General features: G+C 38.1%; 1 protein-coding gene across 2 annotated transcripts in view; it reads right to left on the reverse strand.

Annotated features, from left to right (window-relative positions):
- The window catches only part of KCNH7 (potassium voltage-gated channel subfamily H member 7), a 481,606-nt gene that overhangs the window by 10,004 nt on the left and 456,393 nt on the right, over positions 1-15,209 (reverse strand). For both annotated transcript variants that reach the window (XM_027591038.2, XM_027591037.2), the window contains 3 exons: positions 11,816-12,079; positions 6,106-6,274; positions 1,006-1,198 (listed from right to left, as the gene is read on the reverse strand). In XM_027591038.2, coding sequence (XP_027446839.1) covers positions 1,006-1,198; positions 6,106-6,274; positions 11,816-12,079 — 626 coding nt within the window. The remainder of the gene's footprint in view (positions 1-1,005; positions 1,199-6,105; positions 6,275-11,815; positions 12,080-15,209) is intronic.

Raw genomic sequence — 15,209 nt, forward strand, 5'->3', positions numbered from 1 at the left:
ATTTGGTGAGTAAACAGTGTAAAGAGGACAGAAAAAAAAAAAAACCCTGAAGAACTATCACTCATCCTTGGTCAGAAACTATTACCTAAATCCACTGAAAACAAAGTACATGGTTTTGCAAGATCTGAGACACTGGAAATTAGTTAGGGATAAATTAAATTTCTACTTTCATATTTCAGAAAGATTTCAGTGTCTTCCTTCTGCACATTTCCCCGTTATTAATGTTTCATTTCCCAGAACATTTTGCACTAAATTTCCAAACTTCTAAAAAAGTTTACAAGATTGCTCAGGAAATCCTTGCTCTTGGGTCCACTTTTCTTAGGTCCAATTTGGCTACTGGGCTTAAGTAAATAAGAATAATTTCCTAAGTGGAATTCCAAGGGAGTTAGACTTTTCATATTAACATAATTCAAAAGGCCTTAGAAGTCTTCAGAGGCAAGATGAAGGACACCTTAATATTCCTCCTCTTACCATGATGGAGATGAGAAAAGTTTAGAGATCTCTGGTGATGGGTGGGGCACAAATGAGATTACTAGTCTTTTGGCTCTGGAAACTCAGGTCTTTGGACAGCTGATGTTTCTCCTCCACTCCCCCCCCCACCCCCCGCCTTCCAGAGACCCTGCCCAAGAGTGCCTCTTGTCACCAGAGCAAATGACAGACCTTTCTCTGAAGCGCTTTTTGGACCCTGGGCTATCAGTTTTCAAAGCTCTACCATATATAAACTTAAGCAGATTGATTCTTGAAAAGAATGTTTTCTTACAAAAAAAATTGCTAATGTTTTAAAATCATTCTTCTAGGTCCACTGTTCTCGAACTTGAACATAAGAATCAGTGTGTAGCTGGTTTAAATGCAGATTACAGGGGCTATTCCCAGCAATTTTAATTGAGCAGAAACAGATGGGGATGAGAAACTTCATTTCCATAGCACCGCAGACGATTCTGACTCAGATGGTCCCCAGAAACACCCCTAGAGAGATACTCTTTGTTGTACACTATCTACACTCACTTGTGAGGAAGGACTGAAACTTCGGTCTGTCTTGATGGATGCTGCGGGATGGGTGGTTCTCATCAGGCGGATGATGGGCCTCTGATACTCGGCTCCAGCAGTTACCATACTGTAGGCTGGGGGGACCACAGTGGTTTGTTTCTGCAGCAACTGTAGGATGGTCTGGATGTCAGCAGTCATTTGGGATTCAAGTCTGCACGACAGACACAAATGGGGGAAGACAATCCTAAAATAGTCCAGGATTGCAAAGCATTTGAGAAAATTTCAGCACCACCAACCAACAGAATTGTGGCCCTGCTTTAAACAAGAAGGACAGGAGAGGGAGCACAGAGATTCTCTCCTGGCTGATGCTTACTTTCTATGTCCCACTAATGGTTCTGATACACACCATTGCTTTCCTCCTCGTTTCATAAGATGTTCGCAGAAAAGCAGCTAAATCGAAATAGGCTACATTTTTACTAATTTTTATTGATTTCAAATGTAAAGCACATTGAGACTCTATTTTTAATCAGTAATTTGCTTTTCCTTGTGAGCATTTTATTTACTCTTTAAAAATGGATTTGGTAGCACATTTCTTTCATGGCTGCAGCAGTCAAGTAATTTCTTATGTGTTTAAAATTTACGTTACCTTTATTTTACCCTGCCTCTCTCCTATTCACAGTATTGCCTGTTATTCCTTTAGTGCTGTTAGATGCTTTATCATTAAGTGCTCTTGGATGCTAAATGCCTTTTCCATTCCTTTCTCATGTATAATTCCGGGTCTTTGGTATTTAAGAAATAGACCAAATGTACAAGTTCACTTGCTTCTCTGACCCATCTGGCTTGCAAAATGCCAGTCTGATGATTTTTTCCCCCCCAATCTCACAAAGAGCCAACTGGCCTGTCAATTTCATTCTCATTTTAAATTAAAATTCAAAGGAAAATAGCAAGATACAATAGGACTGACTCCCCCCCCCCACTTATTTTTGCATGTGTTAACAGCATTTTCAAAAAGGGAATTTTGTGGGCATAAGAACAGAAAATTAGTACCATATGCTTCTTTAGAAAACCTTAACTCTTCACTTATTTGTGCTATTTTGTTTCTGAATGAAAGATGTAAAGGGAAGGTAAATCTTACCAAAAATGTTAAAATCACAGACCTTAGAATCTGCATTTTTAACAAGATCCCCAGGTGATTCTGATGCACATTAAAGTTTGAGAAGCTCTGTTTTAGGACCAAGTGTTAATGATTTCCCTAAATATGTATAGCTGTAGGCATAATATATAAATATATAAGAACCCTTCTTATGTAAACCTTTACCCATACATATAGTTTAGCTGGTCATTAAAGCCAAAAAACAGCAACAGTGAAATTGACTCAAGATAGAACATTTACTAGCTGTTTTTTTTTTTAAGATTTTATTTATTTGAGAGAGAGAGATAGTGAGAGAGAGCTTGAGTGGGGTTGGAGAGGGAGAAGCCGGCTCCCCGCGGAGCAGGGATCTCAACATGGGACTCGATCCCAGAGCCCTGGGATCATGACCTGAGCCGAAGGCAGACGCTTAACAACTGAGCCACCCAGGCGCCCCTGTTTTTTTTTTTTTTTTTAATTTGACATAGAGCGAGAGTGACAGAGAGGATGAGAGAGAGAGCAGGGTGAGGAGCAGAGGGAGAAGCAGACTTCCCATTGAGCAGGGAGCCCGATGTGGGGCTCGATCCCGGCACTCCGGGATCATGACCTGAGCTGAAGGCAGATGCTTAACTGAGCCACCCAGGTGCCCCTGTTTTTATTGCATTGTGTACTTAATATGAGTTTTTGAATGAGAGAAATGGAGTTGTGATTCATGGTTCTACATTTGAACAGAATGCGGAAACTAAATAGGACAGACGGATATCTAGGAAATGTCCCGGGATTCTCACTCCAGAAAGTCCAAGTTTGAATTGAGTTGTCTTCTTCAAACTTGTTCTCTACGCTTTTGCCTTCTGAAGTGAAGTGGAGGAAAGATGTTTGTTGGAGATATCAATGCTGTAAACATGTAATATAATGGATTTTCAATCCAAAAGACGCTAAGCTGAGTTAGGACATAAAATGTTTGTGATAAAACTGGAGATAAACAGAAGTAAGCCAAAGTGAGAAGTATGTCAAGGCACATACAGATGCTGGGACGATGTCAAAAGAGATGTCAAGAGAGATTAAATAGTACTTTTGAGAGGAAAAGTTTCATATAATAATAAAACTAATCTAATCAAATAGCAATGATAAGTATTATTACGAATGGGCAATTGCAAATCATATAGTCCTAGATATGTGTGCCCTTAAGAGTTTACACTTACAGTCCTCGGACCTATGGAAAACTTATGTTTTCAGTAATCTTTGACTTATCCTGGCAGCAATGATTGGTACCCCTGACAAGGCAACAAAGGGATCCTAAAATCTTAATTTTAGTCTGGAAGAAAGGACTAAAGGAAGTACATGTAAAGTAGGAGGAACACCAATAACAGAAGTAAACTTCATTGCCCGTCAGACTTGACCCAGTTGCTAGGACAGCAGCCTCCATTTTGAGCGTATATCGTTTCCATATATCATATCTTAGTCCTTAAACACCGTTGCAGGTGTGGATGAGTCAAAGATAGAAACTGAGGCTAGAGAAGCTTAAATGACTTGACCCAGTCATCCTGTACATAGCTAAGTAGCAGAGTTATGACTTTAATCTAGGCTACCTGTGAGTATTTTGCTAAAGAATGTCATTCACCCATTCACCCACTCACTTTTATAGCTCCTCAACAAATTGAACACATGCTATGCCCTGACAGTCAAGAAATGGGGAGTTACTTTCTCTAAGTCACAGGAATCAAAGAACTCAAGTTCAGAGATCACACATATCAATTCTTATGTGTGTAGAGTATACAGTTTTATTTTTTTAATTTTAATATTTTTTAGAGAATTTATTTATTTATTTAACAGAGAGAGAGAGAGAGCACAAGCAGGGGGAGTGGCAGGCAGAGGGATGGGGAGAAGCAGGCCCCCCAGGACTTGATCCCAGGACCCCGGGATCCTGACCTGAGCCGAACACAGCCACTTAACTGACTGAGCCACCCGGGCGCCCCAGTATACAGTTTTATATATGTTGTGGCTAAAGGATCAGTGTGACTTGGCATAAGCAGCAGGGAGAGTAAAACAGCAAATGTATCAATTAAGCAACTAACTAGGTTCCTCTGACCAATAGTAAGTATTACAATGGCAAGTTCTTATCCTTGAATTAGGGATTACTGACTCTAAGTAAATGATGGCTGTTTTAATGTTCTCAGGTATGTTTCAATTTGAGAAGACCTGCATTTAAAATTTGGGAATGGGCCTTAGCACCAGGAGATTTTAAATTCAATTAAAATCCATGAAAAGATAAAATACAAAATAAATCTTTAGTTCATGCAATATTTTCCTACTTTTGTTTGACATTAACAAATTTATTTTAATTTACAAATCTGTCGATTTTCTAATTCTATTTGTCTGTTTTAATTCCTAATTAACTTTTCATGGCAATGCATATGTGTGTGTATGCACACTTCGATGTGCTTACTGTATTGTTTGACACTGTTCATTTCTGGCAGAAACATTTAAGAAAACAATAAGAACAATAAGCAGCATGGATAAAGCACATAAGAAACATTAAGCAAATAGTAAGTAAACTAGCAGCTTATGTGGTATAGGCAAAACTCCTGGGATGTGTTAAGTATAGATAATGAGTAAGCAAGTAGCTTGCTAGACATGGACAGAATTCCTAAGATGTCTTCTATACAGACAGCATGCTAGTAACCTGTAAGACATGCCAAAGGTAGAATAGAAATGGGATGTAACAAACCAGAGTGTGGCCTCTACAGATAGAGACAGAAAGAACAAATTATTCTCATGTCATCTCTGGACAGAAAACTGCCCCCTCCCCCAGTTTGGCCATCCAGTGGTGACACACAGCAGAGGCTCATTCTGGCTCTACCTATTTTTTACCTACCAAAAAGCAAATAAAACCTATGGCTGTTCAGCAGAGTAAATGGAGAACCACAGCTGTGACCAGGTGTACCCAGCCTTACATCTCTGTGGAAAAGCAAGTGTGTGCCATTGGGATAGACAGATTTTTTGTCTGTGGACTCCTCTGTGCAAACCTCAACTCTGTCTGGTCCTAGTAACCACACCTCAGGGGAGGATGACGCACCATATACCAACGTTGCATCAATCGGGATTCAGCTGTAGCGGGCTTCTTTTATACTATGCTTGCATTTATTAGAAATGTGTTAATTACCTCTCCTCGCTCTCCTCATCTCTCATCGTATGTTTTACATTGATTTAGTAAACTGTGTGATTTGAGCATTTTAGTTTAATTGGTTAAGTTTTCTGTCTGTGACCACTGCCTTGCCTGCTGGTGTACCCGGAGGCTACCTTTGAATCCAGGTCAGTTCCCACATGGAGCACAACTCACGCAGCTATGTCACACTCATTCGTGGATTTTTTTCCCTGAGTCTTATCGACCAGTTTAATTTTAAGAAATCCACACAGATTTGGGTTAAGGAATTCCATCCTCTCTAAAATAAAAATTTATTCCTCATCTCCAAAGGGTATAGATCAAAGATGGAGGGCAAATGGAGAAGACCTGGGCTTCAACTCTGTGGTATTTCTAATTCAATCACATTTTTGAGAAGCTGACTGAATAAATGTTTAAATAATTTTGTCTATATTTAAAAAAATGCCATAACACGTAACTAAGTTACCAGAAACAACCAAAAAGTGTAAAAGCAGGATTTAAAGAGGGTGTTAGTAAACAAGCTAAATATGAATTATTTTGAGGAAAAAGGAGTTTTCTTCAGCAGCTGGTGTGGGTGATATACTAATTTTATGACAAGTAAGGCAAAAATAGGATTTATGTTGCCAGAAGCATGAAGTTTCTAAATAAATGCTCCTTGCAACACAGATTAATAATTCTGTCAATTTTTAGTCTTATTTTAAATGAGTAAGCATATGTAAAAAAATACGAGATTATGGTAGTAGGAATTTGCAAGTTGCAAGGGGAAAACCTAGACCCAACCAAGGGCCTGGGTGATGCTCTCCCCTTGCCTTGCCATTGCTTATACCTGTTAAGTTGTTCTTGAAGCAAATCTAATCTTTGCTCCACTTCCCCGTAAGTGAGGTCACTTTCGGTTTCAGAGATCCCCCAGGCAGCTCGCTGGAGTGCTGAGGGACTAGACTCATCAGCCTGAGTCTGTGCATTTTCTTGTTCCCAGCTTCTTGCGTCAGCGATATCTGTGGGAAATAGCAAGATGGACGTCAACTTCTTTGGGTGCCCCTTCACATCAATACATGGAGACATCTACAAGATAAGCAGGAAAGGATCTCAGAGTATAACCCCACAGACAGAGAGCCAGGGTGATTCAAGGACCTGTCCAGAGGCCTCCACCAATAGGTAGCTGAGCCCTACCTTCCTCACCCTGCCTGCCACCTCCACTGTCCATTTCCACATGAAAAAGACATAGAGATCGTCGTGAGTTTCGAATACGATTTTGTCTCTGATTAGAGAGCAGTGATTTTGCGCTTTTGTATTTGGGAAGGAATACAAGAAGCATATTTTGCTCCTATAGGCATACCTCATGTTATTGCTCCTGCCTTTGTTGCACCTCACAGATAGCGGTTTTTATACGACCAGTGTTCTGACCCTTGAGCTAGGGAGCCTTCTCCTGATACCGGTTTTTACAGATCAAAAGTTTGTGGCAGTCCAGTGATGAGCAAGTCTATGCGCATCATGTTTCCAACAGCATTTGCTCACTTCACGTGTCTGTGTCACATTTTGGTAATTCTTGCAATATTTCAAACTTCTTCATTATTATATTTGTTACGGTGATCTATGATGAGTGACAACTCCCTGAAAGCTCAGATAATGGTCGGCATGTTTTAGCAATACAGTATTTTTAAATGAAGGTATTGTACATTGCTTTTAAAGACATAATGCTATGGCACATTTAATAGACTACAGTACAATGTCAACACAGAAACAAATTTGACTCATTTTATTGTGATATTAACTTTTTTTGCAGTAGTCTGGAACTGACCCTGCAATACCTCTGAGGCAAGGCTATACAGCTTCGCCTTGGATTGAAGATTTTGGGGGCTCTTCTCCCAGGATAATTAGCATCATTTGTGATTCAGAGTGGGCCCAAGGAGAGAGCCATGGAAAAGTTCAGATCTTCAGGGGCTTCTCTTAGGGCCAACCCAACTCAAAGTAGAGCCATCAAAGATGGCCAGGGTGTTAAAAGTCCTGTAGGCCCATGACACTATTCCGTGTTTTTATCTTTCCTTGTAGCTCCTTCTGCACTATCTTTTAATATATTCGCATCAATTTCCAATAAGCTTTCTTGTGGCTCTTTTACTTAGAATATTTTTATGTCTCTATACTTTAAACATTCTGCTTATCTGTTCAAGTCCACTTTTCAAAGGCTCTGAGTGTCTGTTATGTGCTAGACACTCTGCTGAATGTGGAGGAATTAAAGGCAAAGAAGACCCAGGCCCTACACCTGAAGAATCTGGTAACAAGGTTCTGATCGTTTTTCATACTCCTGACGAATCTCCTTTTAATTTATGGCTTCTCTTACAATCCATATTTGCAAGTTATCAATGTCAGAGGGCAAATATAGTACCTTATATTTTCCTCTCATTTTTGCCATACACCTCGATGGCTTTTGCTCTGCTTTCTTATCCTCCACATTTTACATATTCACATAAGAGCTTAAAATGATTAAAGGTTTGGAAAATAAAACTCTAGAAAAAAAACTAATGGAGTTGGGAGTTTATTTCAGAGATAAAGAAGTGGTATCTTCTCCTCACTGGGAGGGCTGGTAGGAGGAAAAGAGTATCTAAAACTGGTCTTCATTTTCACATGGAAATAGATTTGAATTACAGAAAGTGATTTGGGTTTGATAGAAAAGTTTTTTTTACTTTTTTCTTTTCCTTTCCTTTTCTTTTTCTTTTTCTTTTTTTTTGGACGCTAGCTATGATTAAACACTGACAAAAGTTATGTAAAGTTAAGGAATTTATATCCTCAGCTATTTAAAAAAATTGGGTAGAAAGTAACCGATTTGGGAAGATTAAGTATGATTCTAGAAATAGGGAGCAGCATTTGCAGGCTTTTTGCAGTCCGTTCCCTTCCTGCAGTTTCTCCAAAAGTACAGTCAGAGAGCTCAAAAGCATCCCCTTTCTTCAAGGAGCAGAGAAAATCTCTGTATTTGTCCTTCTATCATTATCTCTTTACCATTGAATACATGGAAATTTCTCTAAGGTGCCTACAATTGCCCCTTCAGTTGGGTGAAGCAGTACCAAAGGAATTAGCATCTCCAAATATGGAAGGTCAGGGTTCCTTGTTCTGCTGAAATGGCTAACAGATCTCATAGGGCTCGTTATGAATTCCAGAATGATTCTTTGTGATTAAGGCTTCCTTAGCCTGTGGGATCCTGGTGTTTTGTTTTGTTTTTTAAAAGGACAGAGTATAATTGCTTTTGATTTTACCAAGCAAAACAAAATGAAAATGAACATAGAAAAATGATATTGCTGAAGGTTTCAGTAATATATCAGCAGATTTTCACTGAAAAGTATGATTTACTATTCATAGACTTGTAACGCTATTTAAAATGAAAAACAATAATATAATGTCTTAGTATTCAATTTTGGAGCAGCAATGCCAAACATTTAGAATACACATACAATGGTTTGGTGATGCCAGTGCTAGTCCGTGTCTAGCCACCTGCTAGCCGGGTACTGTAGGAACCTTTAGAAAAGATAGAACTGATAAGATGGAAGTTACATATTATGCTCAGAAGTTTTGTGCCAAAAAAGGTTACAGAATTTCTGCCTATGCTTAACAGCTCTCCCATTCGCAAATCATATATTATAAATTAATTTTTAAATAACAATGGTGAATCACATGCAATAAACTTTGTAGGATTATATTTTTCTTTTTACCGCTCAAGAAAAAAGCTGATTATCTTCTCAGCAGAAAAGAATAAAATGTAAACTATTAGACAGAAGCTTCCTAGATTATAATTTACCTTTTTTTTATTAAAGTCTGGATATGCATGATTGGCTTGTTTTAACAGCAATATAGAAGAAAAAATTTCAAAGGGGGAAATCCTGGTTGGTGGTCTTAATCAAAATGAACATCCTTGTAGACATTTTCTAAATATAGCTCAGAAGGAATCTGTACTCGGTTGCCTTGGAAAATGTTGCTATAGTTGCAAGACACATTTCTGGAAATGGATGAGCAGAAAGTAAACTTTCACTTTGCTCTGGGTATACATTTTTTCTAGAGTTAACTTTTGACCTCAAACTAAGTCGGATCAGAATCCACTTAATTTGTTCTTTTTTTTTTTTTTCTTTTCAGTTTTGCCAAAAGGGTGCTCTTCTGTTGGATTCAGCATGACAAGTGCAGGACTGTGAGTAAAGGAAATTTCCTATTGACAAAAACTAAAATTTGTGGGGATTTAGTAGTTCACACTACAGTGGCTGGAGCTGCACCCTACACAGTACTCAATTTCTTGGACATCCCATAATACTTCACCTTAAAAAATCAGTAAGGGATAAAATTTGCAGTGAATGAAGTTTTAGAATTCTCCATTAGTTGGTCAGATTAATTAACCAGGTTAACCATGTGTCACACTGGTCAATGCTATATGATATCAATTATTTTATTCAACTGACATGAATCTTTAGCTATGCATTTTCATTCAAGGTAAGGATTTATTATTTGAATAGGGACTCACTTGTACATTTTTTGAAAATTAAAAATTTGTAGATACTAAAATTATTTGTTAGAATACTTTTTTTATCCTGCACATAGGCTAGCTAATTAAAAATAATTGGAAGAAGCGGCCAAGAAAAATACAAGATGAAGGGCACGAGAACTCACTGTCAGCAAGTCATTATAAAGTCAAATAAAGTCCCAAAAATACATCTTTAATGACTTGTCACTGGAGACTCTAAAACTCAAGAAGAAAACAACAAAAATTACTTTTTGAAAAACCAGGTCCACATTCTGCTGACTTTGGGAGAAGTAGAGATGGTTCAGTGAGCTCTTCTGAACTTCTGACTTCGATGATACAACCTTTTCCTATTTTTAGTACTTCCCAGAATCCGATTTCATAAATAACTAAAATGAGACATTTGGTAATCACATCTAATATTCCATTCTTCCATTGTGATAAATGAGGTACTATTTTCATTCACTTCATCAAGATTTTAAATTGTCCAGAGAACATTTGCATATATTCTTAACTTACTTCAACATGGGGTCATGGCAAAAGCTGATTTGATATGATAGGGAAAGTAACTCTGGAAAAATGTGAAGCCCAACCATCCTAGATTCAATAAAACTACTGTTGTCAGATATAGTCACTTCAAATAATGGTGATGATGATAGGTAATATTTATTTACTCTGTGCCATAATTTTGCTATCCTGCCAGGCCAAGACCGTTTTCCCTTTATTTCTGTTATATTCTTTTGATTTTTTTGGCTATGCATTCTTTTTTTTTTTTTTTAAGATTTTTATTTATATATTTAACAGAGATAGAGAGAGAGCACAAGTAGGCAGAGCGGCAGGCAGAGGGAGAGGGAGAAGCAGGCTCTCCACCGAGCAGGGACCCTGACACGGGGCTCAATCCCAGGACTCTGGGATCATGACCTGAGCCGAAGGCAGCCGCTTAACCGACTGAGCCACCCAGGCGCCCCGGCTATGCATTCTTTACCTCTACATTTTTATATATCCATTTGTATATGTGTATTTTATATATACAATCAATGATTAAAAGTTTACAAAATAAAATCTATGAGAAACTACTAAACTGAGTTAGGGATTTTATTTCAGAGAAAGTAATTTATGCATGTTATCTTGTTCAATAATTACAATCATTTAGTTGGTTAGAACATATTATTCTATTTGAAAGACGAGCAAGCTGAGCCTTAGTGGGGTTTGTCAAGTTACTTATTCAAAGACATAAAGGGAGCAAGTGAGCCAAGCAAAGAAATAAATGGAGCTGGGGTTGGAACCCAAGCAGTCTGACCCACACCTGTTCTTGCCCCCACCTACTGGTTAGATTTAACGAGATCTGTAGGTCTGTTATGCTAAGTTAATTGTTCCTCCACGTGATAGTTCTTAACTTTTCCTATTTCCCATCCATTAGACCAAATTTGCATACATTAATCAAACACGATCATCCATCTCATGCATCTTTTCTACAATAAAACCCATATATTTGGATATTCCTTCTCATAGAGATGTTAAACAAGTGTGTTTAAATGAGTTGGATAAAGAGCATAATTTATTTAGGGACATTTCTCCCCATTTGTTCATAATTCCCAGTTAACTGAAATTCTTTTCGGTGTTGATTATAGCGTCACTGCATTGGCCTTTCATGCTAGAAAATGACTGGGTTGGGGGTGACAAGTGAGTACAGAGGGTACATATAAGAAGCAACAGGTTAGCTCTCTTAAAATACGCATTGATCCCTGCTCCCTGTCGGAATCACTACAGTAGGCCTTCCCACAGTGTTCTATGTGGCGTTATGCTAAATCTCACTACCACAAAAACCTCTTATGCTATCAATGTTTAGGAATAATTAACACTATTCCAGATTTGCACAAATGCTTTGTAGATGATCTGAGATCTGAACTCTGCAAATATTTTAGGAAGTTGTAAAAAGATTAAATTAACATGTGTGAATACGGTTCTTCATTTGTGAAAAGTCGCCATTTTACAATTAGCACCAAAGGGAGACCATCTGATTCCTGAGAAACTTGATTACCTTTGCCAGAGTGACTTCTCTTATCTATGTGAATTCTTCCTGAGGTGGGCACTGTTCCTTCAAAATTGAGTCCAGCTGCTTTCCCCATTCCTGCAGGAGAATCTACTATTCCTGAGAAGAGAGGCTTTTGTTCATCATCAATGGAGGAGATGAAAGATGAAGATCTGCTTTTTTTCTCTTCAAAGTGCTTCTTGGAACTCTGATAGTGTCTTATGGTATCTACAGAGTCTTCAGGACCATTTGTACTGTTCCCTTTGTCAAAATCTATCAAAAAAATTATTTTATAGGAGATAATCAAATGTGAGACTCTATGCATATTATACTACCTGACTATATATAAACTACATTTTTAATAGTTGTGTTCTTTAAATAACTGTAACATAGAGTTTTCTTTAGGAGAGCCTGGGTGGCTCAGTTGGTTGAAAGTCTGACTCTTGGTTTTGGCTCAGGTCATGATCTCAGGGTCCTGGGATGGAGCCCCACAGTAGGGATTCTCTTCCTCTCCCTCTGCCCCTGCCCCCCCAAATAAATAAATAAAATCTGTAAAAAAATAATTTTATTTAAAACCACCAGGAAAGTTGTTCATGCTCTTTTTCCCATTGAGAATGTAGCTACTTATGGAGAATTTTTTTTCTTAATTCAAAGGACATTAGATTATCTTAATGAAATACATTGTTGTGTTGTTTACATCTCAGGAAAAAAAAACAACCTGTAACTTATAACCTTATTTATACATGCTCAACAGTCATCTGTATTCTTAAAATCTCTGGTACACTATCTCTTTAAGGAAATGAGAAAAGGGGGAAAAATGTGTCCCAATTCTAAAATATCACGACCATGCCGTCTGTTTGTTTTTAGCCTCATGCCCTCTTGTGTGACAGGCATTCACGTGTTGTGAAGGTCAAAACCAGAAGCCTCCTTGTAGTAAAGGCTGACGGGATGAATTTCAACCTTAGTTCAGTGTATGTCATGGCCTTGACATTCCAGGCGTTTTGGTAGCGTAGCATACTGCAAAGAATATAAAGCTTAAATACAGTAATTAAGGTGGGTTTTCCTAATTACATTAAAGCCAGTAGTGCATATTGGCTGTTTTATACTGAAATGTCAGGATAATTTTAGCCCTTAAAGTTGTGTTAGAACATATTTCAGCAGGAAAAACTCCAAAAGACAAATCCCAGAACTTATTTCCATTAGCGTCCTGGGGAGACAGTATAATTCTCCATCTGGTTACTGCTAATAGCTAACCAACACAACTCCAGAAGGTGTGGTATTTTCTAGAGAAATGGTTGAGATAGTATCCCCATCTACTCTATGCCTGGTTGTGCTTAGTCTATTATTTATAGAAGGCCAAATGAACTGACTTAGGCCACTCCAGAGAAACTTCCAATTATTTTTTAAAATACTTATTTAAAAAATATGTATCATAATTTAAAATATGAGAAGCCAGAAAACAGCCCAAGGCAAAAATGAATAGAGTTTAAAAATCAACTTTATGGGGCGCCTGGGTGTCTCAGTGGGTTAAGGGTCCAACTCTTGATTTTGGCTCAAGTCATGGTCTCAGGGCTGTGAGATCAAGCCCCGCATGGGGCTCCGAGTTCAGTGGGGTTTGCTTCAGATTCTCTCTCTCTCCCCCGCCCCTCCCTCTGCTTGTGCCTGTGCATCCATGCACGTGCTCTCTCTCTCTCAAATAAATAAATAAACCTTTTTAAAAAAAATCAAGCTTATATGAAATTGTTATTAAGGAGTTCGTTTATGTCCTGTCAATTGAAGTTAAATGTAGCAAAAACCAATTGCTTAATTTATTTTCTTTAAGATTCACACTTGCTCAGTGATTTTATCATTGCTGAGAAGATCACAGACTTTTCCAGTTTGTTCGTTCTTTCATTCGTTCGTTCGTTCCTTTTCTTTTTTTGAGAGAGAGAGCATGCACCCGAGGCTGGGCTGGATCACATGACCCTGGGAGATCATGACCTGAGCCGAAACCAAGAGTCAGATGGTTGCTTAACCACCAGAGCCACCCAGGCGCCCCTACCAGTTTCAAGCACTGTGGACACCATTGGTTGCTCAGTCACTAACATTTCCCCACTGCTAATCCAACTGGCTATGAATTTTCAAATCAGCATTTCCTTTTCTCTCCAGTGTCCCTGGCACAGCCCTCCTTAAACTTCTAGAGTTCATTAGTATCATCTCATCCTCCATTTTCTTTGGTTTTAACTTCTTCCCTCTTGAAAATTTGGTCCACATTCCCCATTTTCAAACATATTTCATTCCTCAAAAAATAGTTGTTTCCAATTTTATGCTAGTAAATGTAAAAAAAAAAAAAAAAAAAGCTTCACTTTTCTAACTTGTCCTCACACCCACTTAGAGAATTGCATCAGTTTGCTGCAGTTTGGGCACCAGTGGGATTTGAGTCAGCATAGGCTTCTCACCTTCCTGAGAATGCCTTCCTTTTAACCATTTACATGGAGTCTTTTCCAGTATATTCAAATGTAAACTGAATTAATCATTACTTCTTATGCCTCCAATCTAAGTACGGAGATTACTAACATGAGTCTTTGTAATGAATGCACATCACAAATTACACAACCATTTTGTCTTTTTGGCTTGAGAGGTCTTAGGAGTTCTCTGTAGAGTTTTCAATCCTCACACATAGTAAAATGCTCTGTCCTACCTACTGCCTGGGCCTCGGTCTTTGTTTACTAAGCGTGACTTGATTTTGGATGCCAAGGGACAAATTCATCAGTTAAGAGATATTTTTAAGTTGAATTATCATAACTTGCTGATTTCAACTCAGGACAAATATTCACAAAATGTGGTGAATGAGGGATTATGATTTCATCCTATTGTAAAATGGAACAAATTACTTTATATACATGGTCTCTCAATCTTAGAATAAACACTCCAGGTGAAAGCAGAATCACGAGAGAAGAAGAAAGTTTGATTTCCTTGAACTTTTCCAATTTGTAAGTAGAATTACTCCACATTTACTTCTGTGTTCATTGCCACTGGAGGATGAGCCCACTGCTTCGTGGGACCTAGGCCACATGGACACTTTCTTTAATGCAGCCTCCTTGCAGCCACATTTTTTATTACTTATTAGGTAAATCAAAGCTTCATATTCTATCACAGAAAATGAAAATTGAAATGACCATCGATTTGTGGATTAAAAAGGTAAACTGCTCAGGGTTAGGCTGGAGGTTGGCTGAGGGGATACACGAAATTAGGCTAAAATACATTATAATTAGCCTCCAGGTACCTCTAGATTTTGATGGCCTGTTCCATTTCTGCCTTTTTCTAATTAAACTGAATTATTTGATAGATATTAAATAGTATGAGGTACTGTTTTTTCTTGATATGAATTTTTTTCTTAATGTTATTCTTCTATGTAGAAATA

The sequence above is a fragment of the Zalophus californianus genome, chromosome 3, assembly GCF_009762305.2.
Source record: "Zalophus californianus isolate mZalCal1 chromosome 3, mZalCal1.pri.v2, whole genome shotgun sequence".
NCBI classification, from domain to species: domain Eukaryota; kingdom Metazoa; phylum Chordata; class Mammalia; order Carnivora; family Otariidae; genus Zalophus; species Zalophus californianus.